The sequence below is a fragment of the Oncorhynchus kisutch genome, linkage group LG26, assembly GCF_002021735.2.
Source record: "Oncorhynchus kisutch isolate 150728-3 linkage group LG26, Okis_V2, whole genome shotgun sequence".
Taxonomy (NCBI): Eukaryota; Metazoa; Chordata; class Actinopteri; order Salmoniformes; family Salmonidae; genus Oncorhynchus; species Oncorhynchus kisutch.
In genome coordinates this window covers 12,525,994-12,547,407 of record NC_034199.2, presented here as the reverse complement: position 1 = coordinate 12,547,407, position 21,414 = coordinate 12,525,994, and the positions used below count along the sequence as shown (strand labels likewise).

Sequence of the window (21,414 nt, the reverse complement as noted above, 5' to 3'; positions counted from 1 at the left end):
GAGTTACGGGAATACTGCAACGTTAATTGGGGGTCATAGTGTTACTAACCTGGTAACGATGGGGACCTCAGCCAGCCCGTTGAGCATGACTGCAGGTGAGAGACGTACAAACGCCACCACAGGCTTGTCTAGGAACTCCGCCTCACCCACCAACACATTGGACGCTTCCGCTCCCGGGGGAATCTTCTTCATGAAATGGAGGTCTATCTAGATGGACACAGGATAGAATATGCCAACGTTTAGCGGAGCATTTTACGACTGAAGTCTTAATATAGCATTTTACTGTATTAGTATCTCAACTCCTCAATTCAAAAGAAGAGTATTCATGGATGGCACGTTTCGTCACAATATTGTTTTGAATATTTGTTTTAAGACTGATGCCCAACTGAGAATTCTACTCAACGCATTGTCAGTGGGTACTGTCTAAAATGCATTACTGTGGCTTGGAAACACGATGACGTTTCAAAAGTAGGCAAACAATTAGTAGGGAAACCTTTTGTTATCATTGTGATGTCGCCAGATTGACTTTAAATGCAGTATAACTTTAGTTAGCTAGCTAGAATTGAGGGGACAGCGCCGAATTTTAGCTAGTTGACATTACCATTGCTAGCTATTTTTGACAAACTTCGATAGCTAATGGCAACATTGCCATCTCTTTAAAGTAAATTTGACCACATCATAATCATGCAAACGTTGTTTCCTACTAATAATTTGCCTACTTTAGCAATGTCATCATATATCGAGGCCACGTTAGTGTAATTTTAACGAAACAGTCATTAGTTCCTGTTATGTGTGGGCACCAGTCGCCTTAATGGCACAGGTGTTGTAAGAATGCTCATAACAATGGCATGACGTAACCGAGTGATGAAGGTGCAACCCATAATAAATAGGTAAAGAAAAGCAGAACATCTGAAATATATTCTAAAAAAAATAATAACTCTACAGAAAATGTGTGACTAGGGATAGAAGATTCTGGTAACTTTCCTCAAATTCCCTGGTTTTCTGGATTGCCTGCTAGTTTTCTCCTGATTCCTGGAATCGTCCAACCAGGATTTCTGTAAAATCTAGGAATTATGGGATACTTACCAGAATTATGCAACCCTGTGTGTGATAATAGTGCATTTCCTGTTAATAGCTAGACATAGATTGGCCAACTGAATCCTATTTCATAACATAACCATCATAACATACACATGAACATGTGTTATAATAGACTATTACAGAAGAATACCATAAATCCGTCTAAAGTGCTATCTCCATTTACATAACATTTCCAGAGGTTATCATCTCCTTGTTGTTACACTGTCTGCCCCCGCAGTGACACATCCATCCAGACCTGAGCCTGCCTGGCTGCCTGCAAACTGATCCTCCTGTCTCTGTTCTGCTGTGATCCTATCTGCCTGCTATGGAGCCGCACTGCGTCAAATGGAAGTGAGGTAACTTTAAGAAGAGGCAGTAGGGGCATCGGAGTCCCAACTATAAACTCCAGGCTCACTGCTAACAGAATAAGGAGGCCTCAAACTATATTGTAGTGAAGTGGAACAGAAAAGCGCAGCCTAAAGAATGTGTAGCAAATTGAAGTAACTTAGCAATTGCATTTTATTTATGATATTATAGGACAATAAATGTGTAACATGAGCTTCTATCCCCTGACAGAAGAGTAGGGATATGAACGAGCAGCAGTTACTGGGGTTAAATATATTATTTATGTCATTTGTACTTGTTATTGATAGATACAGTGAAGAAGTGATTGAGAGGAGAGGGACATAGAATGGAAAGTGACACAGTCAGGGTTTGAACCCAATACAATGTGTGGTCTGTGAGCAGCGGCACTACCACCAGATCAACCTCTGGCACAATACTGAGGTTAATAGGGGTTGGCGCCCCCCCCTCGGGTTGTGCCGAGATCTTTGTGGGCTATACTCAGCCTTGTCTCAGGATGGTAAGTTGGTGGTTGAAGATATCCCTCTAGTGGTGTGGGGGCTGTGCTTTGGCAAAGTGGGTGGGGTTATATCCTTCCTGTTTGGCCCTGTCCGGGGGTATCATCGGATGGGGCCACAGTGTCTCCTGACACCTCCTGTCTCAGCCTCCAGTATTTATGCTGCAGTAGTTTGTGTCAGGGGGCTAGGGTCAGTTTGTTATATCTGGAGTACTTCTCCTGTCTTATCCGGTGTCCTGTGTGAATTTAAGTATGCTCTCTCTAATTCTCTCTTTCTTTTCTCTCTCTCTTGGAGGACCTGAGCCCTAGGACCATGCCTCAGGACTACCTGGCATGATGACTCCTTGCTGTCCCCAGTCCACCTGGCCGTGCTGCTGCTCCAGTTTCAACTGTTCTGCCTGCGGCTATGGAATCATGACCTGTTCACCGGACGTGCTACCTGTCCCAGACCTATTATTTGACCATGCTGGTCATTTCTGAACATTTGAACATCTTGGCCATGTTCTGTTATAATCTCCACCCGGCACAGCCAGAAGAGGACTGGCCACCCCTCATAGCCTGGTTCCTCTCTAGGTTTCTTCCTAGGTTTTGGCCTTTCTAGGGAGTTTTTCCTAGCCACCGTGCTCCAACACCTGCATTGCTTGCTGTTTGGGGTTTTAGGCTGGGTTTCTGTACAGCACTTTGAGATATCGGCTGATGTACGAAGGGCTATATAAATACATTTGATTAGATTTTGATTTGAATAGAGGTGCTATTGTTAAAGTGTACAGTCCAAATACAGGCCTAAGTATGTTAAATAGGCATGTTAAATCTAGAACATCCGTAGAACACTCTCTATTAAGCTTCTTTGTCCCAAAAAATATTTGGTTGCATTTTATTTATGGCTTTATTCAACCACATTAGACAGTCTTAAATACATTGGTATCAGGTCACAGACAAATGGTTACTGACAAAAGGTTAGGATTTAGAGGTAAGGGAGACTGCTGTTGTCCCAGTCTAATCTACAGTGCTAATGGCAGTGTTGGTGAGATGACTGTTTTGCTATAGAGTGGTTATAATGGTTTAAATCCTAATCCACAAAAAGAGGACTTTTGTGGATCAAAAAAGCAACAAGTACAAACAAATGAAAATGGAACAGATTATTTTTAATGTTCATACACCCGTCAACTGGAACAGCTGGTGTGTTAAGTGCAGTATGTGGCAGTGTTGTACGTTAGTGAGTTCAAGGCCTATATTCATAAAGTGTCTCAGAGTTGGAGTGCTGATCTAGGATCAGTTTGGCCTTTTAAATCATAATGAATGAGAGGGAGGGACCTGATCCTAGATCAGCACTCTTACTCTGAGATTCTTTGAGAATACGGGCCCAGAATGTCTTACTGTACCTTACTGAAGTCCACAGCACTGTTCTCTCTGCTGACATCAGCTTTGCCGTCATTGGGGATGGGTAGAGAGGTCTGGGGAGGAATCACCTGACCTGGAACAAAAAGACAGGAAGGAGTCCAATAAGTCAACTACTGAGCCCTCTATATCAGACCAACATCAAGGTTTCACAGCAGTGCAGGAGCCAATGGTAATAAAGCACAATGTCTCACAGAGAGAGAGAGTGAGAGAGAGAGAGAGAGAGAGAGAGAGAGAGCGCACACTCTTGGGATACCAAAATGACCAACAGTGCTTTAGATATCTATAGATTTGCACTGTAATGGTGATGTAATCTGGGATTTATCAGACATTGGCAAAGTACCCTTATTTAGTGCAGATCCCAAGAGAGGACTGAAGATAAAGCCTAAGAGTGGCTGCGTGGGGGAGGATGGGAGTCATGGATGGCCTTGGTGAGGATGGGTGGGCCAAGCTTGTCCATTAGGATTTCAGCATGATCATTTTAGCATTATCATTGTGTCAAGGAGACTGATGAAAACAGGAAATTAGCCCAGAGCTGCCAGAGTAGAGCAAAAGGATTTAAATCGGAAGGATTACTTTTTATTTGTGAGAGGGCACAGATTAATACTAATTTCAGTGTTTGATCTGTTCACAAGCCAGCAGAAACTATCAGATGCATAACAAATCGAAATAATCAGAAATAAAAGCATGCCTTGCAATGATTCATTTTGACTCATAGTTCCACATGAACTCAACGAGAGAAGCCTCAAGCTATTTACCAAGCTAGCTGCCCATGAAGAAACACCACAGCCTCTTTAGCTTTAAATGGCATTACTTGCAATGAGTAGGAGGGTGCCCTCACTAACATGGCCCTGGTTTTGTTAATTAGTCCCACACTCGCTGTTTGCCGCTCTTTAATGTAGCTTTTGGATAAACACTCTACCTAAATGAATGTGCCTGTGTCACACCACTCTGAATAAAATTACAGCAGAGAGTGACTCGCCAAAAGGGAGTGTTTTGGGTGGTCTTCGTGTATAAAAATTGCCATGTGGAATGCTGGCAAACTTGCTTCTCGAAACATAATTCCTGTAAAAGGTGATGGACATTCTGAATAAGGTCATTCCTTGTTATCGGTGAACCCTGCTGCTCAGGGTCTTATCTCTTCTGAATGTTTCCCTGTCCACATCTTCTACACTGATCACACCTTATCTCTATATTTTCAATTCTGATATTTAAAACATATAACTCAATGTATAGTCGATGTTAATGTTCATGATAAGTACAGCGACTTGATAAATATGCCTAATTACTGTCACTGATGTCTCATTGTGATCAATGGCATACATTTACAATGTACGGCTCATATGATATGAGTTGTTGTCTACACTATACACTAACTGACTCTTGGTTAAATGACCTGAAGCACAAAGCACAACCTCTAACTGTTATTGACAGAAACAGCTTTGAAATTAGCAACCTTCACAAGTTATGTTTTAGGATGTGCTAGCAGTAGAGAAAGGTCCTGTCAAGGGTTAAGAGTGGTCTGGGTCATCCTCCTTGTCTACGGGCTGGATATCAGACTGGGGTCTGGGGCCCTGTTTCTGGGGCCTGGGGCCTGTGTGTGGAGTGGCTGGAGGGTGGCGGGTGGTGGATGAGGTCAGGAGTGGAGAGGAGATGGAGGAGGAGACACACTGGGGACAACACAGTGGCCGTGGGGTGCAGGATGAGACCTGCCTTTCACTGCAAGACCCCGCTGCCATAAATGAGCACCAGAAGGAGGACTTAAGGGTAGAACAGACTGATGGACCACCTGCCAGACACACATACACACATTCATCCACATATACAGATACACACAAGGAAACAAGAGAAGAGAGACACACTGAACACTGAACAGAAGGTAAAATATGGACAATGTAATGTAGAATGAGAAAGTTATCCACATGGGATGATTGAAACCACTACTTACTATACTAAGACTATTTCCAATTTTTGCTGTGACCAGAGGTAAAAAGTGAGGAGAACTGAAACACTTCTGAATGCACCAGGGCCCAGGTTTCACCAAACATTTTTGAAGAAAAAAATCGAGGATTTTTCTTAAAAGAAAAATAAGAAGTTCATAAGATAGTTCTTAGGTGCAATTCCTAAGAACTATCCTTAAATCCCACGCTATCTTCTGCAATATTTTAGTGCTTCCATACCCTCTTAAACATTATGTGTTTGAGCTAAAGACTTCTGTAGTTCATTGTTGGCATCAGATTTGTCTATTTCTTTTGCATCCACTGATGCCAACCATTAGTCTGTGCAATTGAAGGGGGCTGAACTAGAGGTTTGCGAGACTCGCGGGACTCGAAAACGCTTCATATTCAATTATTGCATTGCGATCTTGCCTAATGTTTTCTCAAGCATTCCTATATCTCTCAGATGTATTTCAGACACTCATCTTATGGATATGAACGTTTATTTCCCTCATTTCAAGTTCAAGGACAAATTCCGCCCAGGACATAGATTATATAATATTGTAATAACCTCACATCGTTTCTGTCACAAACTCCGAACTCCACACAGTTGTCTCTGACTGGTTGGATATTCATTTCCAATTTCTGTACTATCAGGTTTTTGCTTGACAGACCTTATTTTTTAATTGACATTTGTCAATAAAACTCAAGAATGCCAACTTCTTATGTCAATTTTGTGTTCTTCTTGTAGCCCTGGTTGTCCTGAGAAAACACTTCAATGTGAGGCTAAATATGAGGACATAAAAGATAAGATCAAATGAAAAGAGTGAATTTTCAGGTTTTAGATCCAGGGACTGGCTGGATTAAATTAGATAAGAACTTTTCAAATATCTTCTTAAGATGATTGTTGCTACTTACTTGAGCAGAGAGCTGCTCAAAAAAAAAAAACTTACCGTTCTTGTCCATGGACTGGGGCTCGGACTGCTTCTTGTCAGCGAAGGACCGTACAATGGGGATGCGGTTGGCCAGCTTCTTCTGGTTCTGGTGGTGGTGCTGCTTGAGGAGGGACTCTCTCACCTTCCTCCTCACCTCGTCCCCCAGAGGACCCACAGTCTCCTGCTGGTCCAACACCATGTCTGACAAACAGGACCACACAGTCAACAGTTCGACAGCAATTAGGAAACCATCTATAACATTCTGATTACAATGCTTACAATTAAAGATTGAAATGAAGATCATAGAACAGGGTAATTTTCACTAGGAACAAAACGTTATGTTGCAAAACGTTTCTCTACGGTATGCACTAATGAATACAACGCAGGCGTATGCGGTAGTTCCAGATGTCACTCAGCACCACAGCAGTGATTTTCAACCTGTGGTCCGCAGACATAACTTTTCACAATGCAAATTGGTTAACAAACATCCATCTGTAATAATCTGCCTTTAATCTGTTACATTCCCTGATCAAATTGACTCTACATTTTAACGCTAAGACATTTTGTGTTAAGACATTCCGTGACTCAGTTAATGGTGGTCATCCAGAAATGTTGACTGTGACTTGATGGTCCCCTGAAAGGAAAAGGTTGGGAACCGCTGCTCTACTGTACAATACCTGCTACCTCCTCCACGGAGCTGGCCCTCATGTCTAGCAGCACGATGCCAGTGAGGATGCAGCTGCGCAACTCGAACAGGCTGTGCAGGGACAGCGTGGCCACGTAGGGCTTACTCCAGCGCTCACCTCCATCCTCCACGTCCTCTTCAAACTTCAGCCACCTGTATGAGGGACAGAGGCCCAGTTTCAGTCAAACTGTTCCAGGGGACTAGGGGATAGATGACAGCCAGCTGTCCAGCCATCTGGAAGCCCTGTACTGATAGAGCTCAGCTTACACAGACGGGGACACCAAGAACGTACTGATGCTGTGGCGGAGTCTGGTCGAGCAGTAATGCACTCGACTCCGGACCATGCCCCTCAGTGATGGGGTTCGAACCTTGGTCCGGCTGCTGCAGTCTGTGCCCTCCCTACCAGTCATTCCTCCTTAATTGTCTGCCCCCTGTCCTGTCTAAAAACCAATATGAAAGGAATATGTCTATGCTATGGAAGAGACTGTGGACGAGACTGACTGCCTGACAATCCATGTAAAGGTGTATCTCACAATATCAACGTGACAGAAAGTATTGTAGTGTAGTATGCACAACAGGATATTTATCCCATCCAGACCTTATGCTTGTTGATTACAAGTAGAGGTACAGACATTTTTACTACAAGTAGACAAGGGTTCGTTTCCCTTTAAATCTGGGCTCCCTCGTACTCATGCACCAGACTTTATGCACCAGACTTTATAATCAGAGCTTTACTTAGCCCATCCGTCCCCAAGGTCTACAATCCCTCCTTATGTCTCTTTCAGGTAACAGTTTTGGGCATTAGGATATTATCACAGAGAATAAAATGATAAATAAATCATATCATATCATATATATATATATATATATATCAATTCCATCACTTTGCATGATTAAAAATCAACCCATGGACCAACATGGAATCCCTAGGATGTGTCATTGGAATTCGATGAAAAGCTTTCAGTAGTGACAAGGGGGGTGTCATGTGACTCCCTACCTGGCGGTTTCCCTCCACTCGGCGTCCTCTCCGTCTTTCAGGCAGATCTCGTCCAGCTCAGTGAAGAGGTCATGGGGGATGTGCTCCTCGTCGTCATCCTCTGTGCCCAGCAGGAACTGCACTCTCTGGGATGGCGTGTCTGGAGCGCAGGGTCGGGTAAGGGCATCACTTACAGTACTGTCTGCCATACAGACTCCCTGACTAAGGAGCTCTGCAGCAGGTTATGCCCATAGTGTGGACAGCATCCCCTCTTTTGAAATGCACTATGCCACCATGTAGACATAACATATCGTATAGCTCATAAGACGATAGAAATATAATCCGGCTGCTGCTTTTTACATGGGCCAGACAGTGGCAATACTTACAGTATGTGGGAGACTCTCTTCCATTGTCCACTCCAGAGTCCAGCTCCCTGCTTCTCTTCCTGTGTCTGTGTCCGTGATGCCGATGTCTCCGGTGGCTCTTCTTCCCAATGGGGACATGTACCCCAATGTAGAGTGTCCTGTGACCTAGATGCAGCCACAGGGATATAAATATGATGAGATACGATGATAACATAAGATAATAGGTTGAGAGGTGTCACGTTGTATAAAGGATTGGAGACAGGCGCAGGAATGCGTAATAGGGGGTTTTAATACTCCGCCCAAAAATACAACATGCCATGAATAACCGACCCTAAATGGAGACAGCGGGAATGGCCCGTCTGACGCCGCCGCAACTTCGGCAGCTGCAACTGTGCCTGATCGGCCCGCACCGCATTCATGTGGTCATCCTCGAGGACGGTGTCGTCCGTCAGGGGATGGGTACGGCGCAGAATAGAAGCGGTGCTGGGCTCCTGCGGGGGACATCCTAGATGCTTCACTCATCAGGGATTTTCACCATTGGCTGCCCTTCCGTGCACCAGTTCCGCAGGTCTACGTCACCGGCCTCTAGGCGGCACTGTCTCATTATGCACACCTGATTCCAATTCCCCTGATTAGTAATTGTATATATGTGTGCTTTGTTCACCATTGTCTTGTCGGTTATTGTTCCCATGTCCGTTGGTCTGTGAGTACCTGTGCTTTGATATTTCGGCTTCTGTGCTGCATGTATTATGCACTTGTTATTATGGGTCTCGTCCCGTGTATTGTAGTGCATTTGTTGTTACGGGTCTCGTCCCATGTATTTATTCAAGGTTTTACCTCGCTCTTTTGTTTGGGTTTACATACCAGCGTTTTTGTACATGTGTTTGCTTTGGGCTTCGTCCCCGTGCCTTTCATGGCATGTTGTATTTTTGAGTGGAGTATTAAAACCCCCTATTAAGTATTCCTGCGCCTGTCTCCAAATCATTTATACAACGTGTCAAGAGATAGAGAAATCATTTTATTCAAAGAGGTCACTGATTAAGGCTGCTGTTTCTGTTTGTATTTACGGGTCAATATCAACAGAGATATACCCACAACAAAGACAAACATTGTGGTTTACACTTTACTTTCTAAACCATCTATAAGTAAATACCAGCTTACATACCGGCTATAAAATAAAGCAAGACACAAATTGCATAAATATATCTTAGAATAATCTGGATTTCTACTTCTAAGGTCAAGCCACTGATTTTTCATTGAGCGATACAATAACCTACCACAAATCTCTCTGACATTAAACAACTGTACACAACCTTTTTATTGACATCGTTGTTTTGTATCAGTGGAGGTCTAAAAATACATCTCTAGGAATGTGTTATCTTCAACATCTGCCATAGAAGTACTATACAGGCCTCTTAAAATCCCCCTAGTGCATCATCTGGTACGATAAATAAAAAAGACGTCACCTTTTATTACATGAATTGCAGTAAAAAGGCCGTGAGAGTTTGAAATATGGCTGTGTCTGTTAGAATAACATGCAATATTGAGTCAAGTACAGATGAATATTATGAAATTGATGAGTAATTCACCCTAGTCTCATATAGAAACTAAACCATTTGCAGTTGACCCGGGATCTGTGCAACCAGACAACTGCAGAATGGGGAGGATGAGACAGCAAGGAGTTTAGATGGGATATGCAGCAGGGTGTGGACCGTCACCTTGCTGATATCAGTGAGACTAAATTGATGTGCTGCTGTGACAGTGTAAGGGTAATCCGCCCTGACTCCAGGCTCGCTCTTGCCTCGGGGAGAAACACAGCTTTGTGACAGCTCCTTCAGGCCTGGGGCTTTAAGAAGGCAGCTAGCAGCCTCTGCTGTTCAAACCAATTCCAGTTATCCCACAAACACTAGCGTATCATTGCTAATCACTTCCTCTATTTACACAAGTACTGGGAACTTCAGTGCGATGATAAATGCATAGCTGGAAATGAAAATTAAATTATTTGGAAGTAACATCCTTGAAAGCTCAGCATAAATAAATATGTGTGTGTGTGTGTGTGTGTGTGTGTGTGTGTGTGTGTGTGTGTGTGTGTGTGTGTGTGTGTGTGTGTGTGTGTGTGTGTGTGTGTGTGTGTGTGTGTGTGTGTGTGTGTGTGTGTGTGTGTGTGTGTGTGTGTGAGAGAGAGAGTTTGTGCCAGTGGAGGCTCCTCAGAGGAGGAAGGGGAGGACAATTTTCAGAATTTCAGAAAAATGTCAATAGTGAAACATTAAAAAAGTTACACCTATACTAAATATACTCACGTCACCAAATAATTAATTAAAACACACTATTTTGCAATGAATGTCTACAGTAGCCTCAACAGCGCTCTGTAAGGTAGAACCATGGTGTAGCCAGAGGACAGCTAGTTTCCATCCTACTCTGGGTACATTGACTTCAATACAAAACCTAGGGAGCTCAGGGTTCTCACCCCTTCCATAGACTTACACAGTAATTATGACAACTTCAGGAAGATGTCCTCCAACCTATCAGAACTCTTGCAGCATGAACTGACATATCCTCCATCAAAGGATCATAGAATGAATCTAGGACCAAAAGCATAAGCTACAGTGAGCTAGCACTGCAGTGCATACAGTGTTGTGAGTAGTTGACTTAAAAAGAGAGAAAGACAATAGTTGAACAAATTAATTTATAAAAAATGGAAGGAAAAGCAAGAGCGAGAGGGATAGCGAGAGAGAGATATATTTCATTGTAGTTTCTTCACTTAGCTAGCGAATGCAGCTAGCTAGTTTAGCCTACAGAAACACCCAGCTCAAACAGAGAGGGATGCTATGTTAGCTAGCTGGCTATGGCTATGCAACACTGGAACTCTTCCAAGTCAAGGTAAGCGTTTGGTTTTATTAATTTGCTGACTGTACACTGTCCTGCATGATTGTAACGGGTTTTCTAACGCTTTAGTTCTAGTAGCTATGTTGACTATGACGTAATATGGTGACAACAATGTAGGCTGTGTGTAGCGGTTAGCAGTTATGATGTGTTTTTTTCGACTGGTCAGAGACAGCTGTTTTGTGTTGTGCACTGAACTCCACAAGCGAATGGAAAAGGTGAGAGGAGAGTACGTAGATGTGAGAAGGAATAATTCAATGAGCAAAGTGATCATGCTGTTTGTATGTGGGTGCTATGAAAGTGTTTTGCAGGTAATCAAGGGTGTAATCATTCCACCGATTCTTTTGAAAAATGTTTCTTAAACGGAAGCAAACGGAACGAACCGGTGATAAACATACCTGAATGTGTCCAATAGAAACTCTAGATTGCAACTGTTGCACTAATGTTTACACCCTAGATCAGCTAGATGAAGGCAAGAGTGTGCAAGGTGTATTGCAAGTGTATTGAATGTCTCACTGGGAAATCAAACTTCACAATGTGTTACTATGTGCTAAAATGAGCAGGTCTTCTCTTTGGTCGTCAGGTTTTTACAATTCAGATACAAAGATAGATGATTTTCAGCGATCTACACACTATTGAAATCATGAGTCACGACTAACCGACCAATCAGAGCACTGCAGCTCAAGCAGCTCTTGTTACCACCCTCTCTAGTCTCACGGGTACAGTGTCCATATTAGGACAGCCTCAGTCTTCACAGCCTTCTCTCAATTGGCCCTGTGGGTTGGTTGCCTTCTAACCTTCTTTTCAGGCTTCCACACAATTAACTTAAGGTATTGTACTACATAATGTCAATGTACCTTCGAGTTCCTCCTTCTCAAAATTGGTTTTCACCATGGACCGGTATCCACCTCTGTCCACCACAGCCTCTTCATCATTTCTCTGTGAAGGAGAGACAAAAACTGAAATGATTGAAATGACATAATTGGAATGTTGAATCCATATAGTCATTATGTACATGTAGTCATTATCTTCCCCCAAGAGAATATTATTACTTTCTAAAAGACTGGATAACAGCCAGGAGTCTCATTTGGCATGGTTGCTTTGAGGTTCACTGAATCACACTGATCACACTTAGCTAGCAGATTGTAAAGGGCTAATGTAACGCGCCATTAACCAATACAGGTTAGGTACTGTTTGGCGTAGCACAGATTATTTTTTCACCAACCTTAATTTGGCGATACTTCCCTCAATTCCCGACTTGGAAGACAACCAATGTCCGTTATGAAATAAAAATAAATGTTTTGCTCCATGAAGTAATCCAACAATGTGTACGACGCCATCTTGTCTCTTTCAAATCGTCTCTCTCATTGACTGAGACAGGTGGGTGTCCACCCCAAAGTGCTGCAGGTCACGATGACACTCAGCTGTCTCGATCAATGAGAGAAGATTTGAAATAGACAAGATGGCAGTACCTATCTAATAACCCCTATCAACCAGCTGGAACAGAGTAATGGTCGGACTAGGCAATATTTTTAGTAGCTATATCACACTTTGGTTCATCAGAATAGCACGTTATGCTTGTTGCCTTAGCTGCATGCTCATGGGAGCCAGGTCACCTAAGCATTTCAATGTTCCAGCTCAAACAATAATCTACTCGAGGGTCAACAAAAAAAGTACTCAAAGTATAGTTTATTCCTGACAAATAACGTTGACAGACTTACATATTATCAAGAATTATAAACTAGCACGTTAGCTACAATAAGCATTGGGGCTATAGAAGTGAGCGAGGTTGTAACATCAAAACAGAAAGGGTATATAAGACCTTTGTGAGAAGTAAGTTGACCTCAGAAAAGGTTATTAAATGGTGACAAAAAGACAGCTGGATAGTGTAGATTTACACGCTGCGTTTCCTGTTTGGCAAAGCCCCAGTCTGACTAAAAGAGCCTCTTCTAAAAACCCTTATCAGAACGAACAACCACTCAGTCCTATTGCGAATGAACTGTGATGCAGTTACTTAACACATTTTAACACATATGGCACCTTACACCACACAATCATTGTGCAACGAATTCTCTGCTCTTCAAAACAATAGACGGAGGAAGAAGTGTCTAAATGAAGTGTGAACGTGTCAGATGTGTGGTGCTGATGAGAGGGAGACGTGGGGGTATTAGTGGTGAGTGCTGCTGATTTGATGGCCTCACATGTCCGCCTATGTAGGGCGGCAGGGAGGATGATGAGAGAGAGAGAAACAGTGTGTGAGAGCGAGAGAGAACGAGAGAGAGAGAGAGAGACAGAAGGGACAGATGGGTGTCACGACACAGCAAGATGCTCACAAATCTAATTTAAAGGGATTTCCCCTTCGAAACCCTAGGAATTACAACCTCCAACTGAACAGTCTTTGTCCGGATGTGACGTGTTGTCAATGTAGATTACAATCCCACAATTATGCTTTGCCATTGTTATGACTTGGGCTATGGTCTCAGGGTGGCTGTTATATTGCGAAGTCCAAATGTTATGTTGCTGCTGCAAACAATACGAATGTACAAATAACAGAGATGGCATGGAAATCCAACAACTTCAAGATGTCTTACCCCTGCTTCAGTTGAACACAAACCCTACATGGTGTGCTGTCTAAATGCAAGTACTTCTGCTGTTCTGTTAGCAGATCTTGGCCAGCTCTATCACGACCTGCTGCTTCCCCAGACACACAGCCAGCCGGACAAGGGCACTGAATTATCATCTCAACTCTGTTCAAGCCTTCGCAGTAGTTCACAGCTCTATATTTTAACATGCCTTATTGAGTGCCTTCGATTCACTTAATATGCTAATGCTAATGTGTGCAGGTGGCAGCTCGGAGGTCATATGACTCCCATGAGATGGGGGGGGGGGGGGGGGGGGGGGTCTGGTACTGCGGGATGGAGCAGAAGAGTGCATGTCACCAGCCCACTCAGTGATTTCTGCAAGAGGTACATACACTGCCTGTGAGGGAGCCTTTGAGGAGAGATAAGAGAGAGAGCTGCACACAGCAGAGAGAGAAGCATGGCCAGATGAAGATATACTCCCTCTAACACCTTGGCCTTTCCACACAGGGGCATGGAGTAGCAGGCAGAGCAAGTGAATTGTGGGAAGGCTCTAGTAAGCTAAGTGCAGCACTTCAATGACACTGCCCCCAACAAAGAGTCCTTGAATGTTTTTGTCAATCCTGCTCAACAGATCTACTCTTTGATTGGTTTATCAGTATGAACTGTCAGAAACATACTGCAACATTGGACAGGCCTGCATACATTAACCGGAAAGTTGCTAACGTTTGATGAATGCACGGAGATATATGTGAAAGATCCGGTAGTTGTACCATGTGCTCTATATATATGAGTCGCTCTCTATATGAGTCACCACACACACAGACACACACATAGACACACACACATACATAGGCTCACAGACATGAGAGCACTTAATCCAAAAGATAAGCATTTTATGTGCTAAAAAATGTGACATTTAGTTTGTATAAGACATGATCCAGATCCCTCTTCTCCTGACATAAATACTGTCATTACAATGTCAGCATGTCTATGGAAATGTGTGACCCAAATAGCTGTCTTCTCCCTAACCGCCGAAGCCTACGGAGTGTTCCGGAGAACTAGCAGTAATAACCTCATTACTGACAACGCGTTAGGTGTCGAAAGCGTTCCACAGGGATGCTGGCCCATGTTGACTCTAATGCTTCCCACGGGAGTGTCAAGTTGGCTGGATGTCCTTTGAGTGGCGTCCCATTCTTGATGCACATGGGGAAACTTTGTGAAAAGTGTGTGAAAAACCTAGCACTCTTGCAGTTCTTGACTGGCACCTGCTACCATACCTCGTTCAAAGGCACTTCAATCTTTCGTCTTGCCCATCTCACCCCAGGAATGGCAGACATACACAAACAAGGTCTCAATTGTCTCAAGGCTTCAAAATCCTTCTTTTAACCTGACTCCTCCCCTTCATCTACACTGATTGAAGTGGATTTAACAGGTGACATCAATAAGGGATCATCGCTTTCACCTGGATTCACCTGGCCAGTCTATGTCATGGAAAGAGCAGGTGTTCCTAATGTTTTGTGCACTCAGTTTATATCAGTATTATAGCACCAGCGCAGCAGTAAATCAATAAGAAGGTCTGGCCTGTCAATAGTGCTATGTATACAATTAGCACACCCTGAACACAATCAATAAACAAACAGGGTCCCATGTCTCACTGCTTCACTGGGGCAACTTGGACAGGGCATCATGACATGGATATCACACAACATTTTTCCACGGGTAGTTGTTGCGAGCCGTTACGAGTGAACTGAAGCCAATTGAACAAATGATGCTATATTCTTCAAACACAGTTAGTGCACCATGTTCATACCAAGCACAAGAAATGTGAAACATTGACAAAGTCGGTATGTTGTACATCTGTGTGCACTAAGAATGACAGAATCAGCTTTGTTTGGATGGGTTCTCTAAGATGGTCAGAAACTGACAAATGAAATCTACTTAGTAACCAAAATAAGTTGATTTTTTAAATGACTAAAAGCTTCTAAAGTGTAAACCAAACGAAGTGCGTGAAAACCATGCTGGATGTGGCAAAAAGCTAAATGAAACTTTGAAGACAGCTGCTCTGATTCTTCAGCCAGGCCTGTCATGTGCGTGAACAGGTTGTGGGGGAGGGGGATTCTCGGATTCAGAAAGCATCAAAAACAGAGACAATATATCGCGCACTAGCGACTCCTGTGGCGGGCCTGGTTGCTAGGGGCACAGGGTTTCCTCCGACACATTGGTGCGGCTGGCTTCCGGGTTGGATGCGCGCTGTGTTAAGAAGTAGTGCGGCTTGGTTGGGTTGAGTTTCGGGGGAGGCATGGCTCTCGATCTTCGTCTCTCCCGAGCCCGTGCAGGAGATGTAGCGATGAGACAAGATAGTAACTACTAACAATTGGATACCACAAAATTGGGGAGAAAAAGGGGGGAAAATGTTTAAATAAAAAAAACAAAAAAAACAGAGACAACGAAAGACAAAAAGTTCAGAGGCCAAAGATCAAGTTTTCGAAAGCATTGATGATATCTCTCCATGGCCGCGTCTCAAATGTCACCCTATTCCCTATTCGGCGTACTACTTTTGACCAGTGCCCATTGGGACGCAACCAATCTATTGTAGAATAATGTACTAATGGTCAGGTCTCATCAAGTGCAGTAAGAGTACATCCAAGCTGTAACTACAGCGCAGCAGCATTTCTGTGTTCGAGCAAACATCTGGACTTAGGAGCATTACAGTACACATCACACACTACTGTAGTGCTTCAATGATGCAGTAGCACGCTCTGCTATCAGACCTGTCACTCCCACAACACAGACATGAGCATAGAGGTTCATCTACAAATGACATCTACAGTACAACTGAAGTATGGGTGAAGTGTGTTATCATTGATTACATGTGCTGTATAGATCTAGCATTTCTGGTTTGCCTTGGCTCATGTTTCTCTGAAACCTGTCTTGGACATCAAATCAAAATCAAATGAAACGTTATTGGTCACATACACTTATTTAGCAGATGTTATTGCGGGCATAGCGAAATACTTGTGTTCCTAGTTCCAACAGAAGCTCTGGCCCTGGACCAGCGCAAGGACATAAGGGCCCATTTGGATTCTGAAGGACACTGCTGTCCTTCCACAGCTGCTGTGGCACATGGGTCAGGCTCTGTGGCCAGGACCCAGGTTGGTAATCTGCATGCTGATACACAGGAGGGATCAAAGTCTGTACAGTGCTTCAGGATTAAAGTGCACCCCGCGCATTTTGCTTAGCGATATATTAACAGAACATTTACTTACTTAGTCCTCTTTGACCCGGCTGCACAGTACATTAGCTTCCATTGAAATGTGTTCTCACCGTATTCAGTTTTGTCTGTGTGCATCCGGAAGTGTTCATGTTTGTCGTGGGTAGCGTTCTACGCTGTCTGTACAATATAGTAGGCCAAGGCGTGTATTGTTGCGCGTGTAAAGTGTTCATGTAGTGTGTTTTAGGAAGCAATGGCTTGTGACCTATTTTACCCCCAAACTACAACACCTCTCTATGTGGGGTTTCTGGCTAACCTGGTGTGACATCCAACACTCCATCCAACACTACATGTGTGCTTCTACACCTGCATTGCTAGGCTGTTTTGGGGGGTTTTAGGCTGGGTTTCAGTACAGCACATTGAGATATCAGCTGATGTAAGAAGGGCTTTATAAATGCATTTGATTTGATTCGACTTGATAGTGACTACATCCAACACCACATCCAACACTCCCAATGAGAATGACATCGAGCATACAGCAGCAGCATGACATACTGTAGGAATGAATGACAAGAGAGAGAAAAAAGATGACCAGAGATCAGCAGGCCACAGTACATGAACAGCGGTGATGAAAATAGAAAGGGTGGTGATGTGGAATAGTGTTGGCCTAACTCTCACTGTGGGAGCGCTGTGCACTCAAAGGCAAAAGGCATATTTAAGAGCAGAGTACTGTGTGGGATTAGTGGGGGCAGCCCAAGTGATTTAATTGGATGAGGCAGACATAATTTGGGGTCTGATCCGTGCAGATGGCAATGTTCACTCTGGCAGCAATAGCACCAGCAGCCTCGTAATGACAACAACACCGTGCTCAGATGGCTCCGGGGTGAAGTTTCCCATAGGTACAGATCTTGGTTCAGCTTCCCTTCCCCCAATCCTAACCTTAACCATTAGTGGGTGGGAAATGCTAAACTGACCCAAGATTGGCATCTACTGCTCAGATGAGCTCAGCTTTGCATAGAACACAAAGTACATAATACATAGAATACAGTCCTTCAACCTCCATTCACTTTTCCCGCAACAAAGTTGGCACCTCTATAAGAATCACAAAGGACATCCAAAAACATATCATCCCTACAGGCTCTGTAATACAAAATGGCAAGCAGGCTTTGCCTTTGCTGGTGCAGAATTAATATAGGTGCACTCATCTCCTCTCCTGTATCCCAAGGATCAATGGCTGACATCAGCAGGACAGGCTATCTTTCCTATCTCTCCCACCTCGGCCCCCTGGCTGCCCTCTATCTCTCCTCTATCTTCTCCTATCTCTGAGAGGTGTACTTACTGTACCCTTCGATACAGTGTTCACTCCGCTATTAACGTTACACCGTTCAAATAGTATACTTCGCTGTGTTAACTTTGCCCAGATGTCATTAAAGCACAGGATACTGCAAGCATGATAAAGTGAAGCTGTTTGACACTGAGTTGTACAGATATATCTAAAAGGCTTTTAGCATTAACAGGAAACATCAGCACCACACACACACACACACACACTTTAACCTTAGATAGCCTTAAGAACATCTGGCGAAGAACATCCTCCAAAACACAGAGCAGAACAGAGAGCAGAGCATAGTCACACCATTACAGAGTAAACAGAGCACAGTTATACCTTTAAAGAATAAAAACGACTTTTAGGACCCAAGCCTCCAGCAGAATGCATGAACATATCCTTAATGGTGTCCTCTTGTACTTAGGAGTGCTGCTGAGCCGAGGTCAGGAGGCTGAGCTGAGCTCCGTAGTACCTGTGTGCCTCTGCTGCCGGGACAGGCACACACTCTGCAAGGCAGTCTACCTTCTCACGATGACAGGAACAGCCTTACAAATGCACACTCACTCCCTCTGTTGACTTTAACAACTGAGCAACCATTTATCAACCAATCCTGCATGAGATTACAACAATGACATCACTGGTGTCCAGACTCTTCTCTAAGAGGGAGATAGCTAGTGCTAAGCCATTGTTTCCCTCTTTTTGTATGGCTTTCAGAGTAAAGCCCCTGTTGTAGCAGCTTGCCATCGCTGCACCACTCCGCACCGCCTTGACCTGTTAGCCTAGCCACTCTGGCCTGACCTTGTTCTCTCTCTATCTCTCTCTCTCTCTCTCTCTCTCTGCAGACTGGAGCTCAGGTAAACCATGAGGCAATACAAAAGATGGGGAGCTATCACCCCAACGCACTCAACTAAAACCCTTCCATACAGTGTAAGTTCATTATTTTAAAGGCCCAGTGCAGTCAAAAACGTATGTTTTATATTTCTACACTATGAGGTTGGAATAATATGATAATGCCTTTTTAGTGTAAGAGCTGTTTGAAAAGACTGCCTGAAACTTCCGCCAGTTTTGGTGGGAGGGAGTTGTGTTCCAAACCTCTGCCAATAACAGCAAATGTTCAGTTTTTCTCCTCCCACTCAAACCACTCCCAGACAGCCCTAGCTAAATTCTTGCTTGAGAAATGTCTCTTTGCTAAGAAGCTATTTTTGTTTATTTTTGACCATTTCAATTGAAAACAATCATAGTAAGCTACTTCATTGTTACCCAGAAATAATTTGATATTGAGATAAAAACAGCTGCATTGGACCTTTACGTGATGCATTGCCTACCAGTACCAGCATTTACATATTGAACAATGTTCGTTTGTGTATCAATGCCAGTTTGAACAAACACAACAATGTCACTGACACTGAGATAATTCAATTGTTTAGCATTGATTTTATGAATCTATTTTAGAGACACATAAGGATGTACTTTGATAGAGAGACCAGTGAACAGAAATAAAAATGCTTTTTCAAGCACATAAAAAATGCTTCTGAGAACTAACTTGTGTCCAGGTGTTGACACCTGAATGAACAGTATTGTCATTATAAGCATTTCTTAGGCAAGCAAGTCCATGGCAGTTCATGAAACATAACAATTACAAAAGCAGAAATGGTAAACTGTGTAGGGCAGAACTTGTGCTGCTCATCAGTATTTTTACATTTAAAAAATTTTAGGCAAGTGAGTTAAGAACAAATTCTCATTTACAATGACGCTCTACCAAAAGGCAAAAGGCCTCCTGCGGGGACGGGGGCTGGGATTAAAAATACAAATAAATTAAATAAAAATATACGACAAAACACACATCACAACAAGAGAGACAACACAACACTACATAAAGAGAGACCTAAAGACAACAAAATAGCAACATGACAACACAGCATAGTAGCAACACAACATGGCAGCAGCACAACGTGGTAGCAGTACAAAACAGGGAACAAACATTATTGGGCACAGACAACAGCACAAGGGGCAAGAAGGTAGAGACAACAATACATCATGCGAAGCAGCCACAACTGTCAGTAAGAGTGTCCATGATTGAGTCTTAGAATGAAGAGATGGAGATAAAACTGTCCAGTTTCAGTGTTTGGTTGCAGCTCGTTCCAATAGCTAGCTGCTGCAAACTGAAAAGACAAGCGACCCAGGGATGCGTGTGCTTTGGGGACCTTTAACAGAATGTGACTGGCAGAACGGGTGTTGAAAGAGGGTTTTATAAATAAGCATCAACCAGTGGGTCTTGCGACGGACATACAGAGATGGCCAGTTTACAGAAGAGTAAAGAGTGCAGATTATAAGGATATAATCTCTACATAATCTCTACATAATACACTACTTTTGATCAAAGCCCTGGTCAAAAGTAGTATAAAGGGAATTGGGTGCCATTTGGGACGCAGATGGAGTGAGCCTTTTGGAGAGCAAAGGCCTCCACATGTCTAGTGGGGCGCATTACTGGCATGATACTGTTCTATGCCATATGGTTCATCAATCACATCTGTTTGAGCCACCAGTACTTCTCAACAGGGTTGAGATGACAGGTTTAGGCCAAATACTTCTCAGGGGGAAGCCAACATATACAGTGCATTAGGAAAGTATTCAGACCCTTTGACTTTTTCCACATTTTGTTACGTTACAGCTTTATTCTAAAATGTATTTTAAAAAAAATTTCCTTCATCAATCTACACACAATATTTTTATTTTTATTTTTCACCTTTATTTAACCAGGTAGGCCAGTTGAGAACAAGTTCTCCTTTTCAACTGAGACCTAGCCAAGATAAAGCAAAGCAGTGCGACAAAATCAAACACAGAGTTGCACATAAACAAACGTACAGTCAATAACACAATAGAAAAATCTATGTACAGTGTGTGCAAACGTAGAAGAGTAGGGAGGTAGGCAATAAATAGGCCATAGATGCAAAATACTTACAATTTAGCATTAACACTGTAATAATGGATGTACAGATGATGATGTGCAAGTAGAGATACTGGAGTGCAAGAGGGTAAGTAGTTGGTTGTGCGATTTACAGATGGGCTGTGTACAGATACAGTAATCGGTAAGCTGCTATGGTAGCTGATGCTTAAAGTTAGAGAGGGAGATATAAGACTCCAGCTTCAGTGATTTTTGCAATTTATTCCGGTCA

The 21,414-nt window shown here is 43.2% G+C and overlaps 1 protein-coding gene and 1 long non-coding RNA gene across 5 annotated transcripts in view; one reads left to right on the top strand and one right to left on the bottom strand.

The window, feature by feature from the left end:
- The window catches only part of LOC109870837 (sodium-driven chloride bicarbonate exchanger), a 54,592-nt gene that overhangs the window by 18,607 nt on the left and 14,571 nt on the right, over positions 1-21,414 (bottom strand). For 2 of the 4 annotated variants that reach the window (XR_002252223.2, XM_031805897.1), the window contains exons 1-8: positions 18,578-18,789; positions 11,976-12,057; positions 8,257-8,400; positions 7,892-8,030; positions 6,887-7,047; positions 6,228-6,410; positions 3,322-3,413; positions 50-207 (exon numbers count right to left, since the gene is read on the bottom strand). Coding sequence is in view for 3 of the 4 variants with exons in the window: in XM_031805897.1 (XP_031661757.1) it covers positions 50-207; positions 3,322-3,413; positions 6,228-6,410; positions 6,887-7,047; positions 7,892-8,030; positions 8,257-8,400; positions 11,976-12,057; positions 18,578-18,634 (1,016 nt within the window). In the remaining variant the exon portion in view is untranslated. Of the gene's footprint in view, positions 1-49; positions 208-3,321; positions 3,414-6,227; positions 6,411-6,886; positions 7,048-7,891; positions 8,031-8,256; positions 8,401-11,975; positions 12,058-18,577; positions 18,790-21,414 lie in introns of those variants that run through there. The other 2 variants (XM_020461491.2, XM_031805898.1) reach the window with 2 other exon arrangements.
- On the top strand, positions 160-4,040 carry LOC116357719 (uncharacterized). Its single transcript, XR_004205650.1, has 3 exons — positions 160-890; positions 1,319-1,436; positions 2,235-4,040. It is a non-coding gene; the product is annotated as an uncharacterized LOC116357719 (long non-coding RNA).